At 44.0% G+C, this 23,740-nt stretch overlaps 1 protein-coding gene across 19 annotated transcripts in view; it reads left to right on the forward strand.

Annotated features, from left to right (window-relative positions):
* lrrfip2 (leucine rich repeat (in FLII) interacting protein 2) overlaps positions 1 to 23,740 on the forward strand; it is a 197,102-nt gene that overhangs the window by 78,178 nt on the left and 95,184 nt on the right. For 10 of the 19 annotated variants that reach the window (XM_085993798.1, XM_085993802.1, XM_085993795.1 and 7 more), the window contains exons 5-9: positions 7,550 to 7,600; positions 10,774 to 10,833; positions 15,838 to 15,891; positions 17,626 to 17,691; positions 17,931 to 18,005. The exons of 4 other annotated variants lie outside the window; for them this stretch is intronic. In XM_085993798.1, the coding sequence (XP_085849924.1) occupies positions 7,550 to 7,600; positions 10,774 to 10,833; positions 15,838 to 15,891; positions 17,626 to 17,691; positions 17,931 to 18,005 (306 nt within the window). Of the gene's footprint in view, positions 1 to 7,549; positions 7,601 to 10,773; positions 10,834 to 15,837; positions 15,892 to 17,625; positions 17,692 to 17,930; positions 18,006 to 18,133; positions 18,342 to 23,740 lie in introns of those variants that run through there. 5 more of the 19 variants (XM_085993804.1, XM_085993805.1, XM_085993793.1 and 2 more) reach the window with 4 other exon arrangements.

The raw sequence follows: 23,740 nt of genomic DNA on the forward strand, positions 1-23,740 counted from the left end.
TAATCTTGATTCCCATTGGTTGACCAGAGCCTGTCTACTTCCTCTTGAAACCCATTAAGGTTTTTTTGTTCCACAGCCTGTGCCAGTAATCAGCTCCACATACTTGCCACCCTTTTACTAAAAACTAAAAGTTCTTATTTTGTTTTGTTAATTTGTAAATATGACTTCTTGTGCTTAAACTCTCTCTGTGCCAGAAAAGGTTACTTGAATCCAGTTTGTCAAAACATCTCCTAATTTTAAACACTTCTATCATTATCGCACCCCCCTCCCCCAGTCAGTCTGCTCTTTTCAAAAGGGAAAAGACCCAAGGTAGCCAATCTTTCCTCGTATGTCTTTCTCTTAAATTCTGGGGATGGCCTTGTAGCCCTTCTTTATACCCTCTACAACAACTGAACATTCTTCTTCAAATAGGGAGAGCAAAACTGCAAGCAGTGCTCTAGATGTGGTCTTAGCAGGACCAAGTACAGTTTTAAAATAATCTCTGAATTTATATCATACACCTCGTTATGCATCCAAACTTCTGTGTTTTTTTAACAGCCAAAGAACATTGATTCTGGAGATGAAGGGGTTGTCTTACGAAGAAAGGCTGGGCCTATACGCATTGGAGTTTAGAAGAATGAGAGGGGGTCTTATTGAAACATAAGATTCCGAGGGGGCTCAACAGGGTAGATGCAGAGAGGATGTTTCCCCTCGTGGGGGAATCTAGAACTAGGGGGCATAGTTTCAGAATAAAGGGTCACCCATTTAAATCGGAAATGAGGAATTTCTTCTCAGAGGGTCGTGAATCTTTGGAATTCTCTTCCCCAGAGAGCTGTGGAGGCTGGGCCATTGAATATATTTAAGGTGGAGATACAGATTTTTGAATGATAAGGGAGTCGAGGGTTATGGGGAGCGGGCAGGGAAGTGGAGTTGAGGCCAAGATCAGATCAGCCATGATCTTATTGAATGGCGGAGCAGGCTCGAGGGGCCAAATGACCGACTCCTGCTCCTACGTCTTATGTTCTTATGTGCAGATTGTTTTAGTGACCTAACTACTAAAACCCTAAGATCTCTCTCCTGCTCGGATACCTCAAGTCCATTCTGATTTAGCATGAACCTTCCCTCCGTGACATCTCGTAACATTACATTTGCCTGTATTAAATTGCATCTCCCATTTCTCTGCCCATAGATCCAGCTTGTCGTGAGCATTCATATTCATCATTTGCCATTCCTCTGTTTGGTATCGTTTGTAAATTGTGGACACAATTTTTATAAATGATTTGGAGGAAGGAATTAACAGCAGCCCCAGCACGGACCCTCGTGGCACTCCAACAAAATACCTGCCAATGCACGAATACTCGTCGTTGTCTACCAACGAACTGTTTGCCAATTCATTTTAATAGATTCTTATCTATCCCATGGGCTTGGACCTTATTTAGTAGCCTATTATGTGGGACAGAGTCACATGCCTTGCTGAGATCTAAGTAGATAGCATTCACTGTCTCTCCCCCATCTACTACCTCTGTCACCTCCTCAAAGAAATCCAATAAATTAGTCAAGCATAACCTCCAACTCCGAAAACCTTACTGACTGTCTCGGATTAGTTCATGCCCCTCAAGATGCTCCCTTGTGTCCTCCTTCATACTTCCAAAAACTTTCCCAACAATGAAATTAAGGCTTACAGGTCTATAATTTGATGGTTTATCACTTGCCCCCTTTCTTTTTGAAGATGGGAATCACATTTGCTATTTGCCTGTCTCCTGGTAAGTTGTCTGAGTCCAGTGAACTCTGAAAAATATCCGCAATTGTTTGAGCCAATTCCTCCGAACCCTGGGATGGAAGTTGTCAGAGCTTTTCTTCTGGATAGCTGTTAATGAAACTCGAAGGCTTGGCATAACTGCTGTTGAAGGCATGTCCACAAGGCTGAGTGAGTACACATGCTCACATTATCAGGGTTTGGTGTCTACAGTAATGGGTTCCAGAGAGGCGAACAGTTGCTCGGCACCCTCGACTGGTGGAATGGAGTATGGATGCTGTCTATGTTGCATTGAGACTTTCCTGCTGTGTTGTACTTTGTCCTCTGTTTATATGATCCCCCCTCTCCCTTCTCTGTTCTCTTTGGGCTTGGAACCACATCATTTTTTTGTTTTTGTATTTGCCGTGATCTTGTCTGCTTTTGCCTCTACGAAACAACTAAGCTGCACTTCAGAGTATGGCCTTCGGTATAATGCAGGCAGAGGGGATATTATGGCGCTCGCACGATTCCCGCAAGAATGTCAGAGTCAGAGTGGAAGTTCCCAAAGTGACTTCTCTCAGTTTGCTGACAGCCTTATCAGTTCAATGTGAAGGGCGAGCTGAATTCAAGGAATGCGAGGAACCATACTCTAGGCAGCTCATTTAACGCTCATGGTTTCTGAAACCACTGTGGCAGGTTCGTGTAATAGATTGGGTCACGTTATGTTCTTGAATTTAGGAATCGTTGCGAGCGAAGCTTGATGGCCAGTGTTCTTTAGCCAGTGGCTACAGCCCGAGTAGCGCAACAGGGGTTTGCAAGGAATAAGCTCGTCTTCCAGTATTTATAGGGCCCAACTGGACTGGAAGTTAAATTTAGTTCTCAAAGAAGGAGTTGCTATTCAGCTGACAGTAATGAGCTTTCTGTTATTTATAGACCGGCCACAAAACTTAATCAAAACTTGCAGCAGAGATCAGCTTCTGGCATGTAAAAGTAATAATTTGGTCGATTTTTAAACTTGATTCAGTGCCGTGTATGTCAGTTACTTAGTTGATTTCAGCCAGGGAAGAAATTGAGGTGCTAAAATTAGCCTCCATGCCCTTGGGGTTAGTGAGGTGAAAGAGAAATGTCTGCCAGGATCGCCAGTCCTGATTACTGTCCCTGCACACGTATAGGTGATGGCAGAATTGTGCTGGGCTGTCATGTCCTCCACAGTTGAATAGCCTGCAAACTCTCCCTGTCTCGGCTCACACATGAATCACCATTTGAGCATGGTACTAAAGGGGTGGCAGTGCGTATGGAACAGCACCCCTGTAAGAGTCTGCACCTTGAGAAAGGGTGCATGGCAAATGAGTTTTTTTTAAAAAGACTCTATTTTACAACTTTCAGTTTTCTTTCTTTCTCACCTGAAGACATTGCCTCGTGTGGGTCTGGCTCTACTGTTGGCAGCAGCTTCCCAGTACCTTGCCGACTGGCCAGTGAGCACCAGAAGACTATTTCACTCTTGAAGGCATCACAACTGAACCTGATCGTGTCTTTCATACTTGTATGTTTTCCTGCAGGAGTCCCTGCTACTGGATAGCAAGTACATAGAATTTTAAGCACAGAAACAGGCCATTCAGCCCAACCAATCTATGCCATGAGCTCCTCTCACACTATTTACTTCATCTTACGTCATCTCATCTTACTTCATCTCGCCCTATCAACATATTTTTCTATTTCTCCCTCATGTACTTAACTATCCCTTAAATGCATCTATGCTATTCGCCTCAACCACTCCATGTGATAGCAAGTTCCACATTCTCAGCACTCTGAGTAAAGTACAGGAAACTTTAGTTTATCCGGAGGTTGTATGTCCGGAATACTCGATCTAACGGCAAAAATCAGGAGCCGTTTTCTGTAAGTTTTTTTTTTAGATCTCTTTCTTTTTTTTCCCCCCAGTCAGCCACTGCAAGGTCTGTAGCTATAGCAACAGCTTCAGCTACAGACGCTTGCAGCTGTAGCCGACTCTTTAGAAGCTGTTGCTAAGCAACAGTGTTTGTTGTCAGATATGGAGATGAAAACCTCCATATGCTTCAACATTAACTTTGTATGTCTGGCAGTTTTGATAGATCGGCAACACGCCGGTCCCGTCAGTGCCGGATATCTCAAAGTTTCCTGTAGTTCCTCCTGAATTCCTTATTGCATTTATCTTATATTTATGGTCCCTAGTTTTGGACCCCCACAAGTAGAAACATTTTCTCTATCTAGCCTATCGAATCCCTTCATAATTTTTAAGACCTCTGTCTTTTTTCTAGAGCGAAGAGCCCCAGCTCTTAAGTCTTTCCTGATAGTTGTGCCCTCTCAGTTCTGGTATCATCCTTGTAAATCTTTTTTTACACTTTCTCCAGTGCTTCTATATCTTTTTTGTAATATCGAGACTAGAACTGTGCATGGTACTGTTAAATGTGATCTAACCAAGCAAGGTTCTATATAAGTTTAGTGTAATTTTTCTGCTTTTGAATTCTCTTCCTCTAGAATTGAACCCCAGTGCTTTGCAGTGGTTATGGCTTTTTTTTTAACCTGCTTAGCTGCTTTTAATGAGTTGTGTATCTGGACCCCGAGATCCCTCTGTTCCTCTAAATTAGGAATAGGAATCTGATTTTTCTTACCTGCCCCCTCTGAACTTGTAAACTCCAAGAGCACAAAGTAACTATAGTGGCAGCACAGTTGCCTAAATTGAGATTGGTTAAATCAGCACAGATGGGGGATCAATTCTGGGAACCTTTTGTTGTATATTGGCTCACTAATGCACCTGCCAGTTTGTTCACCTCCTAGAAATTTGAGGAACAATTTTAAGTGTGTGTGTGTGAGAGAGAGATGTGTATGTGTATGTGTTCGTGCCTGTGAGCTGATCTTGTTTGTACTATACTGTGGAAGAGCCAAGCAGAGGCTAACTAGTCCTCAACAGGAATGAAAAAGTTGAAGGAACAGTCTTGTGAACATTCCAGCCCCACAACCCTCGGATGTCGGTGCTCCTCTCAAGCTGGCCTCTTGAGCATCCCCGATTCTAATCGCTCCACCATTGGCGGCCGTGCCTTTAGTCACCAAGGCCCTAAGCTCTGGAATTCCCTCCCTAAACCTTTCAGGCGCTCTATCCCGCTTTCCTCCTTTTAAGAGGCTCTTTCAAACCGACCTCTTTGTCCAAGCTTTTGCTCATCTGCCCTAATACCTCCTTGACTTGATGTTAAATGTTCGATACCTTTCCTGTGAAACGCCTTTGGATGTTGTACTATGTTAAAGGGGCTATATAAATACAAGTTATTGTTGTTGCCGCCATCGTCATCTCTTAATCTCGATATCTTTAGTCATCCAGGGAGCTCTAGCTTTGGATGTCGTTCCTTTTCCCCTCGTGGGAATTAGTCTACTCTGTACCTGAACCATCTCCACTTTGAAGGCCTCCCATTGTTCAGTTACTGTTTTGCCTACCAATTTTTGATTCCAATCTACCTGGGCCAGATCCCTTTACAACTCACTGAAGTTAGTCCTCCTCCAGTTAAGTATTTTTACGCTTGATTGCCCCATGTCCTTTTCCATAACTATTCTAAACCTGATGAGGAAGGACGTTCTTGCCATGGAAGGAGTGCAGCGAAGATTCACCAGGCTGATACCTGGGATGGCAGGAATGACGTATGAGGAGAGATTGTGTCGATTGGGCATATACTCACTGGAGTTTAGAAGATTGAGAGGGGATCTCATCGAAACCTATAAAATTCTGTCAGGCCTGGACAGACTAGATGCAGGAAGGATGTTTCTGATGGCCGGGGAGTCCAGAACCAGGGGTCATAGTCTAAGGATAAGGGGTAAGCCATTTAGGACTGAGATGAGGAGGCATTTCTTCACCCAGAGAATGGTGAACCTGTGGAATTCTCTGCCACAGAAGGTGGTGGAGGCCAGTTCATTAAATATATTCAAGAAGGAGTTGGATATATTTCTTAAGGCTAAAGGGATCAAGGGCTATGGGGAGAAGGCAGGGACAGGGTACTGAGTTTGGATGATCAGCCATGATCTCATTGAATGGCGGAGCAGGCTCGAGGGGCCGAATGGCCTACTCCTGCTCCTATCTTCTGTGTTTCTATAACATCACTGTTCCCCAAATGCTCCCCCACTGAATCATGCTCCACTTGCCCCACTTCATTCCCCAGAACTAGATCCAGCACTGCTTCCTTCCACGTTGGGCTGTAAATACATTGATCAAGAAAGTTCTCTTCCAGAGATTTAAAGAATTCCTCCCCCTCTTTGCCCTTTTAACTGTTACTATCCAGTCTTTTTCTGGATAATTGAAGCCCCCATTATCACTACTCTGTAGTTCTTGCATTTTTCTGTAATTTGCCTGCAATTAATGCAATTTCATTGTCCCAGGGCTAAAGTTGTACTTTTCAGACATAGCTTCAATCAAAAAAGTAGGTTAAGTAAAAGTAAAGCATCCACTAGTTCAGGGTTAATTTTTACAAAATCCGAAGAGCATAATCGAGCTATTAAGTTAATTGCTACTAATTAAATATCCAGACTAAGTTGACAAAATTTGTGCTGTGCAGATAGTCATTGTATAGACAAAGTGCTGCAGTTAATTGGATTTTTTTTGCTGTGCTGTGGCGTGGGCAATCCCTGGAGGGATTGTTTCTGGAATTCGGGGGTTCTCTGATTTGACGATGGTTTATTTGTTTTAGGCTAAGTGAATGTAAAAAAAAAAAAAAAAATTGAGCGCCAGAATTACCTAGCCCGGATTTTGCGGTGGTAATGAGGGTGAAAGTGTCGGTGTTTGCTGTCATTACCCCTCTGAAACAGAGCAACTTTCAGGCTTTAGTGCTTGTGCAGGTAAACACGGAAGGTGGCTCACCACCACCACCTTCTCGAGGGCAATTAGGGATGGGCAATAAACAGCAACGCCCACATCCCATGAATGAACAAAAAATGCTGACGTTTGGGTCAGTCAGTCCCTGCTCCGCCGCGGGTTGTGCTGTGGAACTCTCCAGAGCCGGCATTCAATTCAAATCACTTGAACTGACAACTTCCCCTTTTATGATGGAATATCACTGTTTAAAAAAACCCTAAAACTTTAAGCCTTGTTGAAAGAGGTGTAAATGGGTTTTTAACGGCGTACTGATTGCTAAACAACTGTTCTGGCATTAAAAACTAATTTTATATTTGTGGAATGTCAAATCTTTCCATTAATATGATTAAGAATTATAGGTTTTTAAACCAAAAAAAGTTTAAGTTTGTTTGATATTTCAGCTTCTACCTTAATCCAATGTGTATGCCCCAATCTTTATTTTGCTGACTCAAATTTCTTAAGTAAATTATAATCAGTGCATTTTACTTCCTGGTTTGCTGTCGGTGAGAATTCTTCAATGTGATTGGCTGCTTAGCCAGCTTGATTACGTCACTGTTGCTGGATGTTGGTGATTAGCTTGGTTTGACCCCAGATTCTAACTAAGTTTGGGTGAGCTGAAATTGACGTCACAGAGATCGCTAGATCTTTGTGGGCAGCTTTCTTCGAGATCAGTGGCGAGTGCTGTCGCTTTGCCACTGACAGCAGATTCCAGGCCACTGTGTTTTAACAGTCACTCTGTGGTAACCCCATAAATCACAACTCTCTGTACGGGCTGTTCTTCACTGTGCCTCTGCCCTGCAAAAAATAACCTCTCCGACCTTGTGCATGTTTTTTAAAGAAATGCATTTTTCTTGATGTCTTTTAAACATAATGAACTTGTGCACCACTTGGGAGGTATGATACGGGTCGGTGCTGCTGTTTGATGGTATGTTCATCTGTGTTTCTGTTCGCTGTCTTCCTCCCAGGAGAATACAGAGCGTGCCAAGCATTCTTACAGGCCTAGTCGACATCACCTGGTTTGTAAACTCTCGTCTTTTTTTTCTATTTTCATAGACTAACCAGCTCCATGCATTCTCGCTTATTTTCCTTTTTATTTATCAGACCCCTGGTTCTGTTCACAGCGCTAGCAGTCGAAGGGTTAGTATTTCACTTTAGATCCATCAATAGTGCTGGCTAACCTTCTACTGGCTCATCTTGGATACAAGGCGTTTTACTTTATATACCTGAACATGGCATATCTCGTATATTGGTTGTAAATTGTCTCTGTATTTTGGTTGTTAGCCTGTAGAAAATGAACAGTAACTCTGACGACGAGATGAAGGGTAGGAAAGATGGCAGCAGTTCAGAAATCTGCTTTAGCAGCACAAGTGAGTGCAGATCTTCAGTCTGTGCCTCTGGGTAAAAAAGAAAAGTACGACCTCCACTGACTCGATTGAAGTTGCCCAGTGTAACTACTGTACTAGCAAATGGCCAGGAATGAGATCATATGAAATGAGATTTGTGGATATGTTTATATTTGCAACTCAAAAAAATTGCAGCAGTGCCACATGCTCACCAAGTCACAACTCATCAAAATGTAGGTAAGACGCTTACAGAAATGGGGAGAGAGAAAGAAATGAGAGGCAAATAGATACAGGACAACAAGAGAACGTATGTTTGTGTATGTAACAGAGTGGAAGACAAACAAAACCGAGTTAGAGTGGGACATAGTTATAATAGAGACACCAGTTTTACTTATTTTTGTCCATGAACACTGCAGTAGGTGATTAACTTGTTATTTTAGTATGAATTACTGTAAAATGAGGTACAGTGTAAAGCAGTGTTGTTTCCTGAGACATCTTGTGATTTCAAGCTGGCCCCAAAATAATATTCTGTCTACATGTGCAGCTTGAGGTTAGTAAAGGTGTGGCTTCTTCACATGAAACAACTAAGTTTCTATTTTACCTGCTGAGGATTGATTTTAAACCAGTTTTGTGTATACCAAAGATTTCGTTTTTTTCGATCTAAAATTGCTTGCTCCGTAGGCTGGTATCCGAAGTAGACCTAATGAATAAAATGTCTTGAGTCCAGAGTAAGATTGTACAGGTCTACTTGTACTCTCTAATTATGCTTCATTACCACCAAAAGAGACTGCGAGTGAGCATTTGAAATGTTCAGCCAAAAATATTTTAATATACAGCATAACTATTTGTCAATTGTGTTTCACAGTTTTCTTCTCTCTGAGATCCTTGGTCAATTTGTCGAAGCTGGTTGATTGAACAGGTGCCTGGTACTGACATTTCTGCTGCACTGAAACAAGTGCTGCTTAGCACCAAATGATTCCAGCTTATTCTCCACAGGAGAGAATTGCTTTCGTGCCCAGCTGTGCAGTGCATGTCTGAGGTCAGGAAGTTGTGGGGAATCACAGGCATAAGCACATGTTGCACAAGACCGCTACCTTCCAGAGAGATGGGGGTGTCCGTGTCTCTAACCCTGCCGATGCTTCTGGAGTCCCTCAACATCCCTTACAAGCTTGACCAGCAAGAGTTTTGTTGGTTATCTTGCATGTTACAATTGAAAACTTTGTTCAGTTGTTTCCTGTAGCGTCCCTGTTTCAGCTTCCAGCGAGTCAGCAGAGTATAGCTAATGCAGTCATTTTGCTCAGCTTGCTTTGACTGGAAGCGAGGAAATAACATTCTTTTTAATTGCCTGAATTATTTCCCACTGAAAAATGTTAATTTTCCATCTAATGGTCATTCACAACTGGCTATAAGCTTTTCATGAGAACTACTTCATTTTGCACTATATCTGTATTTATTCAGGAAAGGTGATTGACACCCAAAAGGTAGAGAGACTGTCTTCCTTGGGGCCTTTGACTGGGATTTCAGATACATGCTTCCACTATTTTCAGTGACAAATGGAAAATCATGGGGTTTGCATGCCTCCCTTTCTGAGGGGCCCTTCCTGGAAAGTTTCCATGCCAGGAGCATAATTGTGTAAAATTGCACTTTTAATTACTTCTCCTTTTATGTCGCTCCTTACTGCAGTTCAATACTGTACACTTCTGATCACACTTAATATAAGTTGCTCTCCAGTGAGTAGTAGCATGAATAAGAGTTTTGCGACTAGAATTTAATGCAAGTTAAGCTGTTTTTTTTTTTAAAGCCTGTAATTGCGTACTTAACAACTTCACACAATTGGGGAGACCAAACGCAGATTGGGTGACCGCTTTGCGGAACACCTCCGTTCAGTCCGTAAGGGGGACCCCGAGCTTCCGGTCGCCTGTCACTTTAATTCACCGCCCCATTCCCACTCAGACCTCACTGTCCTTGGGCTCTTGCATTGTTCCACGGAAGCTCAACGTAAACTCGAGGAACAGCACCTCATCTTCCGATTAGGCACTTTACAGCCTTCCGGACTCAACATCGAGTTCAACAATTTCAGATCATAACCTCGGCCCCCATTACATTTTTGCTTATATTTTATCCACACCTTTGTTTTGGCCCTTTCCCCACCACCTTTTTTTTTCTCTCTCCCACATGGCAGCTGTCTCCCACTCTGCCAGCGCATTTCACACCTAATCTAGAGCCGTCTTTTGTCTCCACCAGTCCTATCACCATCTCGTCTGGTTTTGAATACCTCTTAATGTCTCTTCACTTCTTTTGTTCTCTCCCAGCCTGGCCTTTCGATCTATTTCATTTCCTTTCCAATTTTGAAAAAGGGTTAGACCCGAAACGTCGACTCTAATTTCTCTCCACGGATGTTGCCTGGCCTGCTGAGTTTCTCCAGCATGTTCTGTTGTTATTTCACACAATTTAAAGTTGTCCTCCTATTATTTGGTTGCCACTTCCCTCAATTTTCTAAATTGGTTTCATGAGTGGAGCAGATGATTGTGGTTTGCCACTTTAGACACACTTTTTTTTATATTGAAATTTTTTTTTTAAATTGCTGTCTCTGGACGTTAGCAAATCATCCCATGACTTGCCAGTACTCAATTGGAAGGCAACCAAAATGTAATGGTGGTTTGGTTAGGTCAGTTTTTCTGTACTCTACTATAGCTTTCACTGCACTTCACGTGCCAAATATATAAAACCTTGGCTGTGTGTGTAAGTCCATAGAAAGATCTAGATGTATTTTAAAGCAGAATTTTGGAATGGTACAATATTTCTAAAATACATTTAGATTCTAATCTTGCTTATTCTTTTCAAAGCACTCCTCCCTTGATGCGGGTCTGTCTCACAGAAGCAGCTCAAGCCGAAAAGACCTTGTGGTTTGTAAAGCAGCAATCTGTGTTGGGTGTTGAGCATGTGTATAATCAACTGCATGTATTTAATGGTCCGCAAGGAAAAGATCTTTGCAAATTGGTGTGTGCAGTGTCAACATAGATGGAGATGTGCTAAATACACTTTACTAATCAGTGAATAAGAATGCAAGAATTAGGAGCAGGAGTAGGTCATATGGCCCCTCAAGCCTGCTCTGCCATTCAATAAGATCATGGCTGATCTTCGAACTCAACTCCACTTTCCTGCCCGATCCCCATTTCCCTAGAGTCCAAAAATCTATCGACCTCAGCCTTGAATATACTCAACGACTGAGCATCCACAGCCCTTTGGGGCAGTGCATTTCAAAGATTCTCAACCCTCTGAGTGAAGAAATTCCTCCTCATCTCAGTCTCAAAAGGCCGGCCCCTTATCCTGAGACTATGCCCCCGAGTTCTAGACTCTCCAGCCAGGGGAAACACTCTCTCAGCATCTACCCTGTCAATCCCCCTCAGAATCTTATGTTTCAATGAGATCACCTCTCATTCTTCTAAACTCCAGAGAGTATCGGCCCAATCTACTCAATCTCTCCTCACAGAACAACCCTCTCATCTCAGGAATCAAATGTCCTTAAAGAGTGACGTTTATTGGAGCTTTTCAAAATCACTGCACGAATATTTTGTGATGCTCATCGCAGTAGCTTGTGATAACGTTTGCTACTATTTTGCATATGTAACTTGGTTGAATTTTATTTACTCAAACATGTTAAATTTACACTGTAGCTCTCTTTTCCTGTCTCTTCCTCCTGCCTCCAAAATAAGTAAATAATGATGTAATTAGATTCAGATAACATCAAAGATCAAACTACATTTTTGGAGTTCTATTTAAAAAAAATAAATAAACCTCGACTCTTATCAGAGTGCATTTAGAAAAATAAACTCCCCATCCTAGATTTTCTGAGAAATTTATTCCTATTTATTGTTACTGCATTTGTGTTAAAATAAGGCCAGTCGGGAAATCCAAGCCAGACGATCATTTTTTTCTTAAAAGCAATTTAAGAAAAAAACATTTGCCTTGCCAGTGGTAGGGTTCATCACAGACACCATCTGCACCATGTCTCAAAGATTGGGTATTTTTAAACTGGAACAGCAGGGTGTGTTGGACGCCCAGGTGAGCCAAAGTTAGCATATTTTAGAGCCTTAACCTCAAACATTTCACTAGTGTCCTAAATAAGGGCCCAGCTACTGTACTAATGTTTGGTCACATTTTCAAAAATGAGACACTTTGGGGAGGAAAAAAAATTGGATTTGAGGGTTATGTTTTGATGGTTAGTGATGTAAGAAAACTACAGGAAACGTTGTGCTATCCGGCACCGACGGGACCGAGCTGTTGCCGTTCCCTCAAAACTGCCGGACAAACCAGCGCTAATGTTGAAAGATACGGAAGCTTCTGAGCTCCGTATCTGTCAACAAACTCTGTTGCTTAGCAACAGCTTCTAAACAGTCCAAACGTCTCTGTAGCTTAGCAACAGCTTCAGCAGACCTTGCAGAGCTTGGCTGTTGAGGAAAAAAGCAACGAGAAAAAAAAAAACCTAACGAAAACGGCACCTGATTTTTGCCGGTGGTTTGAGCATTCCGGACAGTTAGCCTCCGGATAACACACAGTTTCCTGTACTAGGCACTTGGTCTAAGCGTTAAACAAAGCTTTAATCAACTGTTTTACAACATGGAGGTCTAGTTGTGTCCTTCACTAGTTCCTGTTAAGAATGTCCTGCGCAAGCTGGGCTCGTGCCCGAGTATTTATACTCTCCCTGGACAGCGCCACCCGCAGGCCGCCCAGTATTATTTCATAAGTCAGTCTTTCATGAGTGACTGATTCATGTCAGTTAGTTCAGGATAAGGTTGCCTTCGGGACTTTTCTTGAAGCATTTATTTAACTGAAAGAGTTGTCTCATCATTGTTACTTCTTAATTCTTTTCGATGGTTTAGTTTTTATGAATCACTTAACGTTTTAAACTGAGAGTCTTAGTATCACCATATATGGATTGCAAAGAATTACTGAGTATTATGGTGTATGAAAGTTGAGTCACTTACATTGATAGACAGTCATTACACCAGGGTGCTTTAATGATGTGAACATTTCAACTGTATATGTCAGTTCATCATCTGTTCAACTACTGGCAGTCGGTTTCCCTGACCATAGAATCCTACAGATATTCCAGAACAGTAAGATGCCATTTGGCCCATTTGACTTGTGCCAATGCTAGCTGTTTAACTAGAGTGGTCTAATCCCATTTCCTTGCCCTTTCCCAATACCTTTTTTATATTCTTCCTTTTCAAATAATTCTCTAGTTCTCTTTTAAATCATGTTGTAGTCCCTGCATCAATAGTATATTCTAATAACCCACTGTGAAAACATTTCCTCTGACTTCTCCTTTCATTTTGCTACTGATGATCCTGTGTCTGGAGCCCTTGATTATCGATTTGCCAATCGCTGGAAATTTCACCATTTCAAAATCTTTCACAATTTTGAAAATTACTGTTGGATCCCTTTACCTTCTCTGTTCAGCTAATTTTGATACCATTCTTAATAACTTTTCCCAAAATGTAGTGCTTCACATTTCTCTGGATTGAACTGCATTTGTCCATTCTGGTAACCCGTCTCTGTTCTCATGCAGTCTCTACCTCACAACTTGCCATGACCCCTCCTTTTCGAAATGACAATTTCATACATTTAAACAAAATGATATTGTGGGCGCCGTTGCAGGTTTTATGGAACATTTTGTACTTTGTGCATCCAGTGTTGGTGCGACATGTTCTATTCTAAGGTTATATTCAAATCCCAGCCTCCAGACTGTCTCAAGTTGGACATAACATAAGAAGTAGAAGCAGGAGTCGGCCATTCAGCCCCTCGAGCCTGCTCCACCATTCAATAAGATCATGGCTGATTTTCTACCTCAACTCCACCTTCTTGCCCGATCCCCATATCCCTTGATTCCCTTAGTTCCCAAAAATCTATCGATCCCTCTTGAATATACTAAGTGAGCATCAACAGCCTTCTGAGAATTCCAAAGATTCACAACCCTCTGAGTGAAGAAATTTCTCCTCACCTCGGTCTTAAATAGTTGACAGCTTACTCTGAGACTGTGACCCCGAGTTCTAGACTCCCCAACCAGGGGGAAACCTCCTTTCAGCATCTGCCCTGTCAAACCCCTTAAGAATTTTATACGTTTCAATGAGACCACCTCTCCTTCTAAACTCTAGGGAATATAGGCCTAGTCTACTCAGTCTCTCTTCAGAGGACAATTCCCCACAAAGTTACTTAACAAGATAACAGAAATTTTATGAAGCATGTATCACTAGTTAATCACTAGTTAATCATTACTGAATCACTGACTATTAATTTATCATTGACATCGGTGTCTGAGATTAATCTAGGAGTAAACTCCTTACATAGCTGACAGGTTTACAGCATTATATAGCCAGTCTGTTGAATAGATTAGAGTCTGTTTGCTCATGGTTAGCAATGTTTCCAGATCTTGTACAACATTTTCCTTATGAAAGGAAGTTTGAGTCGATCATCTTCCTCCCCCTGAACAGCGGTATTAGCTTCTGGAACATCGAGTTGATGTGTCCGTTTGGTGGCGGGGATTACCTGCTCCACTCAGGTCCTCTGTTCCAGCTGAATCCACTTCAACATGAGTGACTGGATCTGAACTAGCTGGTTTACCTCTCACTTTCCTTGATCTCAGACAATTTATACAATTAAGTGACATATGTATCTCTGCCTGTAACTGGCTAGTATAGATGTACAATATGTCTTTTAAAACCTCTTGCTCTCTGTGCTGGATGTACTTTATTATACTTCTAAAGGAATCCTTCCGCATCTGCCAGGTAAACGTTATTACAGAAGAAAATGCAGAGATTTTCTTCTAACTAACAGAGAAACTACATCTAACAAAGACAGAGAGAATCTGTGAAGAGGTGTACCAAGCACCCTCTTGTATACCCTAAGCCATAGAAAAACCTCTTTCTGTTCAATTGACCAACCTGGGTGACCTGTCCAAAGGGTTTAACTCTTTTGGTGTCGATCGCTTCCAACAGTAATGTGAAGGTTCAGGATGATAGCCAAGTTAATGGGCACAGACGTCGAGATATGCCAAGTCCCATTTCACTCCCCTAAATTCTCAATCTTCCTTTTAACAAAGGGTCCTACACAGGACGAAATGGGTCTGGCATATGTCTCACTAACGAGCTGTCGCTGAGCTCTGTCCTCAATGTTGGCCTTTTATCAGCGGTAACGAATATTCTGTTCCAATATGCTTCTTATTAGTTTTGATTTCCCAGCATTCAGTTTAACTACTGACTATATTGTGTGCCACATTTACGGAAACTCCATTTTGAGAACACAATTCAAGTAGTTCATCGGGCATTTTCACTACACAAACTCTTTCTCCACTGATTGTTGGCTTATCGGATTTATATTTACCATCATCTTTTTGCACAGGTTTAGAAATGTTTTTGAATCGAAATGTGACCGGTGTAAGTTGGACATTGACCATATTTGAATGTACAGATGGCTTCATTCAATGTTCCATTTTTTTTTTTTAAAGTGCCGCACTTTTACTTTTTAAAAAAAAAAGCACCGTTTAATTTTCTTTAAATCGAGTTGGAAGAGCAGTGAAAGTAAGATATTTGCTCCAAGCACCATGGTTAAAAACAAAAACTCTCATCTTTCTAAGTTGAGCATCTGTACAGAAGGTTATTCCCCTACGAGTGTACGACCTGATCACTCGGTTCCGAGGGCAGCCATAGTGGAATCTGTCCTTCATGGTCAAAGAATGGTGACGTTTAGGCAATGGTTTTTATATTTTGCAAAGGGGAGGAGAGAGGAAAGAGTAAATGCTGATGTTCATCTTTTTGACTTTTTTGTTGATCGTCCATGCATTAATCTGTCTATATCCTGTTGTTTGTTGCTCATTCTTGCATCTCATTTCCCTGTCTGTGGATTTATAGTTGTCATCTCACACAAAGGACAAGTCAGCTCAACTCGAGAAGACCTCCCGATCTGTATGTAAACTAATTGTTGTCGGTTTGATTTAAAGTCTCGCCTATACAAAGTGATGTACGTTGTGTGTGGAGGGGAGGGAGAAACTTTCAAATCACCTTTGTAAGATTTGGCCTGCTAACAAATAAAAATGTTATGCGCCACCTCAATGTTTTACTGTGCAGGCAATGTGCTGCGAAGTCTGTCTGTCTGTCTGTGTCTGGAGGGGTGCGGGGGTTTATGTTTCAGCTACAGTTCAGACGATCTTCCAACATTTTTATTTTACGTCCACGGCAGAGCGGCCGTAAGCTGACCAAACCTCCTATCAGTGGAAGTCTGCGCCATTATGTGTGCCATGAGTGGAATAGTATGCCACAGGATGAAGAATTACAGCTCAATTACAGACATAAACTACATGGGATGCTCATCATGTTCCCTTGTCTACTCCAAAATGTAATAAATACCACACTGTCCTGCTGTTGCGTTCAAGCTAGAACTAGTAAATATATTTACAAGATAATTACAGAGTCAGTCGGCCACAACAAGATGAAGGTATAAAATATTGTTAAAAATGTATAAAATCAGTCCACAGCAGGTTAAAGTGCCCTTTCTTAGAACGTATTTCTTGTACCGTTTGTGATGAGGCATTTGTAAACCTTCAATGACTTAATGCTGCATGTAAGTAATAGAATTTTCATCTCCGTCCATGGAGTTTCAGATCCAGAGACTGAGCTAAAGATATTTGAGACAAGTCTGCAGTATATATTCCAGACCAAAAGGCCTTTGAGTAAAGAGCTATCAATCAATCAAGTTCAAAGGGACAGTAGTATTGAGTTATTTGTTTACCATGCTCACAAACAAATCCGCTATTACAAAAGCAAAATACTGCAGATGCTGGAAACCTGAAATAAAAACAGAAAATGCTGGAGATACTCAGCAGGTCAGGCAGCATCTGTGGAGAGAGAAACCGAGTTAAACGTTTCAGGTCGATGACCGTTCGTCATAGTCAGTGATGACGTTGGACTTATTGATTTCTTCAAGCAGGACATCTTTTGAACTTTTCTTGGAACAAAGCCACCCTAGTTCGTTCAACTATTCAATAACGTATTGACTGCGAAACAAACGTTCTGGCCCATAAAAAAAAAAAAAAAAAATTAAATTTTGTGGAATGTCAAAATTTATCTTTAAAAAAAAATTACAATTTTTAAGCAACTTTATTTTTCTTTCCAAGTTTGTTCATCTTTATTTCAGGTTTACCTTTTTCCCCCATGTGAGAGCCCCAATCTTTGTTTTGCTCTCTAACATTTTTAAAAAGTTAGAATCAAAGGAGCTTACGCACTTGCTGGTTCTCGGTCTGTGAGAATTCTGCATTGTGATTGGCTGCTTAGACAGCTTCTTGACGTCACGGCAGCTCGCGCCATGGAATTCCCACTAAACTACACTGATTTCAACTGCACGTCGGAAAAGCCAAATTTCTCGTCTCGGAGATTGCGAGATCTTTATGGGAAGCTTAGTTCAGGACCAGCGGCGAACGCCTTTGCTTAGCTGCTGACCGCAAATTACGGGCTGATGTGTTCGGATGGCAATCTTGATACAAAAATGAAATTCAGTAATTTCTGCAATTGCCAAGATGTAGCTATTTTCCGAATGTTTCTTTTGTCCCAGAATTTGACTTTTAAGGTGAGGAAAATTTGTAACCTATGGGTTTTATACTAATGTGCTTGTTAATTATGCTTTACTTTGCCTTTCACTGCCAGAGTTCAGCTTACAGTGATGCTCATGCAGCCAGGAAGAAGCTCTCTACTTCCAGTAATGACTTCTTGGTTAGTTGATTAATGCTTATAACAAATGGCCAGAGTTTTCTGTAAAACTGCCAATCTAAATCTTGTGAATTGTCTTGTATTGCTTTAGAAACTACAAGTATTGCTCTCTCTTATTTTTAATAATGGTATTTATACAGTAGCTAAGATTTCACATCTGTTTTGACTTGATTCTGTAATTTTGGAAGTATTGAAATTCTGCCATTCATTCATTCTTTCTCTCTCTGATTTGCTTTTCACAGAGTGGAATTTACCATGACCAAAGAAAGCACAACACCTTCCATAGCTCTAAATCCTTCTCCTCCTGTTATACTCGGGTCTGTCCTTTTATTTCTGCTTATTTACTTCAGTACAGTATCTTGCGTTGAGCTTGACTGGGAGACTTTCCTTAAACTAGTTCTATACCTTTTTGAGTACTGAAAGGTATTTCCAGTTCAGGGATGTGCACCGCTTTTACAAACGGTTTGAACTTTTTAAATGAATGTTGATTTAATATACTGGTTTTATTTCCTGTAATGAACAGAACAAGAAAAATTGTGAACTTGCATTCGTCATGTTGTGACTTTCTTCATTTAGATGCGCAATTGCTACTTAGACTTCAAAGTGCTCAAATTTTTAATATCATTCGAGACCATTCCAAAAGTAACGACAAAGTAAATGATGGGTTACGTCTATTATCATTTTCTGTACAGAGATTTGTTTTGTGTGTGACGCTGTCAGTCGCAGATGAGATAGCAGTAAGATGCCAAACTGAGAACAATAAATCCGAAACCTCAGCTGTGTATAATGCTCATGCTGATTGTTTTCTGGAGCTAGAATGGGTGAGGCAAGCAAATGTGGAGGGGAAAGAAAATGAGAATGAATTAAAATAAGTGTGTAGAAAGTTGATTTGCCGGGCTTTCTGTTGCTGGGGAAGAAAGAACTATTTTCAAAGCAATTAGAAGTAAATGCCATTGCTCTCAAAAGTAGAGGTTTCGCTGAAGAAACATAGAAACATAGAAGATAGGAGCAGGAGCAGGCCATTCGGCCCCTCGAGCCTGCTCCGCCACTCAATGCGACCACGGCCGACCATCCAAACCCAGCACCCCGTCCCTGCTCTCCCCCCAACATCCCTCGATCCCCCCCCCCCCCAGCCCCAAGAAATATATCCAACTCCCTCCCGAATACATTCAATGAACTGGCCTCCACTGCCCTCCGTGGCAGAGAATTCCACAGGCCCACCACCCACCGGGCGAAGAAATTCCTCCTCACCTCCGCCCCAAATGGCCCACCCCCCATCCCCAGACCATGACCCCTTGCTCCAGACCCCCCCCGCCCCCCCCGACCATTGGAAACATCCCTCCTGCATACAGTCCTGTCAGAACTCCACAAGCTTCAATGAGATCCCCCCTCACTCCTCCAAACTCCAGCGAGCACAAGCCCAATTGACCCAATCTCTCCTCACACGTCACTCCCGCCATCCCAGGCACCAGCCCGACGAATCCTCACCGAACTCCCTCCACGGCAAGAACACCCCCCCCCCCCCCCCCCCCCCAGACAAAGCGACCAAAACTGCACACAACACTCAAGATGCGGTCCCACCAAGGCCCTGCACAACTGCGGCAAGACATCCCCGCCCCGGCACGCAAACCCTCCCGCCACGAAGGCCAACACACCACCTGCCCTCCCAACCGCCCGCTGCACCTGCATGCCCACCCCCAGCGACCAGTGCACAAGGACACCCAGGTCCCACCGCACCTCTTTTCCCCCCCCCCCCCCCCCCAATCCACCGCCACCCAGACAACAATCTGCCCTCCTGTCCCCGACACCAAAGTGGACAACCTCGCACCCATCCACGCCACACTGCATCTGCCATGCCTCTGCCCAATCACCCAACCCGCACAAACCACCCTGGAGTCCCTCGGCATCCTCCCCACAGCGCACACGCCCACCCAGCCCTGCGTCGTCTGCAAACCTGGAGACACCACATCTAGTTCCCTCGTCTAGACCATCAACATACACTGTGAATAGCTGGGGCCCAAGGACCGATCCCCGCGGCACCCCACCAGCCACCGCCCGCCACTCGGAAAAAGACCTGTCCACTCCAACTCCCCGCCCTCCGTCTGCCAACCAGTTCTCCATCCAGGTCAATACCCCAACCCCACACGCCAATCTCCCATGCGGGACCTCATCGAAAGCCCCCTGAAAGTCCAAACACACCACATCCACTGGTCCTCCCCCATCCACCCCACCAGCCACATTCTCAAAAAACCCCAGTAGACTAGTCAAGCACGATCCACCTCCTGCAAATCCACGCCGACCCCGTCTGATCCTGCCACTGTTCTGCAAGCGCTCTGCCACTACACCTTCCATGATGGACTCCAGCATTTCCCCCCCACCACTGATGTCCGGCCCACCGGCCCGCACCACCCTTTCTGAACAGTGGGGCAACACCAGCCACCCTCCAATCCATGGGCACCGCCCCAGACTCCACCGAATGTTGGAAGATGACCAGCAATGCATCCACCACCTCCGGGGCCACCCCCTCAAGCACCCCAGGATGCAGACCATCAGGCCCTGGGGATTTATCGGCCTTCAATCCCGCCAACCTCCCCACAAACACTGATCTCCTTCAGCTCCTCCCCCTCATCAGACCCCACACTCCCCGACATCTCCGGGAGGCCACCCGTGCCCTCCCCTCTGAAGACAGAACCAAAACATGCATCCAACTGGTCTGCCACCTCCCCGCTCCCCATCACAAACTCCCCTGACTCTGGTGTGGAGATGCCGGAGTTGGACTGGGGTGGACAAATGTAAGAAGTCACACAACACCAGGTTATAGTCCAACAGCTTTATTTGAAATCACAAGCTTTCGGAGCGCTGCTCCTTCTTCAGGTGAAGTGGAGAGATGCATAAAGACACAGCTTATATAGTCAGAGAATCATGTCAGATGTTTACAGGTAATCTTTCTAACTGCCATTTATCACACCTCGGCAGAGAGATAATCACAGCAGTCAAAGGTGTGAATGGTGTCCAAACAGGTCAGTCAGGGAAACATTACATCAAAGAACAATGAGGTGGGGTCACAAGGGGTCAAATATTGCAGATGCTGGGGTCTGTATGAAAAACAGAAAAACACAAAAAACATTTTTTTTGGCTGGAAATCACAGCAGGTCCGGCTGCATCTGTGTAGAGAGAACAAGCCAATGTCGACTCGAGTCTGGATGACCCTGCATCAGGTGGGGTTACATGTAGCGTGACATGAACCCAAGATCTCGGTTGAGGCCGTCCTCATGAGTGCGGAACTTGGCTATCAGTTTCTGCTCGACGATTTTGCGTTGTCGTGTGTCTCGAAGGCCACCTTGGAGAATGCTTACCCGAAGATCGGAGGCTGAATGTCCTTGACTGCTGAAGTGTTCCCCGACTGGGAGGGAACACTCCTGCCTGGTGATTGTTGCGCGGTGTCCGTTCATCCGTTGTCGCAGTGTCTGCATGGTCTCGCCGATGGACCATGCTCCGGAGCATCCTTTCCTGCAACGTATGAGGTAGACAACGTTGGCCGAGTCACATGAGTATGTACCATGTACCTGGTGGGTGGTGTCCTCACGTGTGATGATGGTATCTGTGTTGATGATCTGGCATGTCTTGCAGAGGTTGCCGTGGCAGGGTTGTGTGGTGTCGTGGTCGCTCTTCTCCTGAGAGCTGGGTAATTTGCTGCGAACGATGGTCTGTTTGAGGTTAGGCGGCTGTTTGAAAGCGAGTAGTGGAGGCGTGGGGATGGCCTTAGCGAGGTGTTCGTCGTCATCGATGACATGTTGAAGGCTGCGAAGAACATGGCGTAGTTTCTCCGCTCCGGGGAAGTACTGGACGACGAAGGGTACTCTGTTGGTTGTGTCCCGTGTTTGTCTTCTGAGGAGGTCTATGTGATTTTTCGCTGTGGCCCGTCGGAACTGTCGATCGACGAGTCGAGCGTCATATCCCATTCTTACAAGGGCGTCTTTCAGTGTCTGTAGGTGTCCATCGCGTTCCTCCTCGTCTGAGCAGATCCTGTGTATTCGCAGGGCTTGTCCATAGGGGATGGCTTCTTTAACGTGGTTAGGGTGGAAGCTGGAGAAGTGAAGCATCCTGAGGTTGTCCGTGGGCTTGCGGTAGAGTGAAGTGCTGAGGTGTCCGTCTTTGATGGAGATTCGTGTGTCCAGGAATGAGACTGATTCTGAGGAGTAGTCCATGGTGAGTTTGATGGTGGGATGGAACTTGTTGATATCGTGTAGTCTTTTCAGTGATTCTTCGCCGTGGGTCCATAGGAAGAAAATGTCGTCTATGTATCTGGTGTATAGCGTTGGTTGGAGATCCTGTGCAGCGAAGAAGTCTTGCTCGAACTTGTGCATGAAGATGTTTGCGTATTGGGGTGCGAATTTGGTCCCCATGGCTGTTCCGTGTGTTTGGGTAAAGAACTGGTTGTCGAAGGTGAAGACTCACCATGGACTACTCCTCAGAATCAGCCTCATTCCTGGACACACGAATCTCCATCAAAGACGGACACCTCAGCACTTCACTCTACTGCAAGCCCACGGACAACCTCACGATGCTTCACTTCTCCAGCTTCCACCCTAACCACGTTAAAGAAGCCATCCCCTATGGACAAGCCCTGCGAATACACAGGATCTGCTCAGACGAGGAGGAACGCGATGGACACCTACAGACACTGAAAGACGCCCTTGTAAGAATGGGATATGACGCTCGACTCGTCGATCGACAGTTCCGACGGGCCACAGCGAAAAATCGCATAGACCTCCTCAGAAGACAAACACGGGACACAACCAACAGAGTACCCTTCGTCGTCCAGTACTTCCCCGGAGCGGAGAAACTACGCCATGTTCTTCGCAGCCTTCAACATGTCATCGATGACGACGAACACCTCGCTAAGGCCATCCCCACGCCTCCACTACTCGCTTTCAAACAGCCGCCTAACCTCAAACAGACCATCGTTCGCAGCAAATTACCCAGCTTTCAGGAGAACAGCGATCACGACACCACACAACCCTGCCACGGCAACCTCTGCAAGACATGCCAGATCATCAACACAGATACCATCATCACACGTGAGGACACCACCCACCAGGTACATGGTACATACTCATGTGACTCGGCCAACGTTGTCTACCTCATACGTTGCAGGAAAGGATGCCCCGGAGCATGGTACATCGGCGAGACCATGCAGACACTGCGACAACGGATGAACGGACACCGCGCAACAATCACCAGGCAGGAGTGTTCCCTCCCAGTCGGGGAACACTTCAGCAGTCAAGGACATTCAGCCTCCGATCTTCGGGTAAGCATTCTCCAAGGTGGCCTTCGAGACACACGACAACGCAAAATCGTCGAGCAGAAACTGATAGCCAAGTTCCGCACTCATGAGGACGGCCTCAACCGAGATCTTGGGTTCATGTCACGCTACATGTAACCCCACCTGATGCAGGGTCATCCAGACTCGAGTCGACATTGGCTTGTTCTCTCTACACAGATGCGGCCGGACCTGCTGTGATTTCCAGCCAAAAAAAAATGTGTTTTGTGTTTTTTTGTTTTTCATACAGACCCCAGCATCTGCAATATTTGACCCCTTGTGACCCCACCTCCATTGTTCTTTGATGTAATGTTTCCCTGACTGACCTGTTTGGACACCATTCACACCTTTGACTGCTGTGATTATCTCTCTGCCGAGGTGTGATAAATGGCAGTTGGAAAGATTACCTGTAAACATCTGACATGATTCTCTGACTATATAAGCTGTGTCTTTATGCATTTCTCCACTTCACCTGAAGAAGGAGCAGCGCTCCGAAAGCTTGTGATTTCAAATAAAGCTGTTGGACTATAACCTGGTGTTGTGTGACTTCTTACATTTGTCCCCTGACTCTGACTCTGAAGAGGTGGGCTTTAACTTCTCGCTCTCTAGCAACTGGCACCTTTTAATCGTGGCGATGCCAAGGTTAGCACTTGACTAGTACAGGTTTTATTTCATTACTTGGTGGATGTCTAAGTTGTGGGGAAAGCATTTTTATTTGTTGTTGATCAT

Source organism: Somniosus microcephalus, chromosome 7 (genome assembly GCF_052327205.1).
Source record: "Somniosus microcephalus isolate GS21.2 chromosome 7, FLI_Smic_1.0, whole genome shotgun sequence".
NCBI classification, from domain to species: domain Eukaryota; kingdom Metazoa; phylum Chordata; class Chondrichthyes; order Squaliformes; family Somniosidae; genus Somniosus; species Somniosus microcephalus.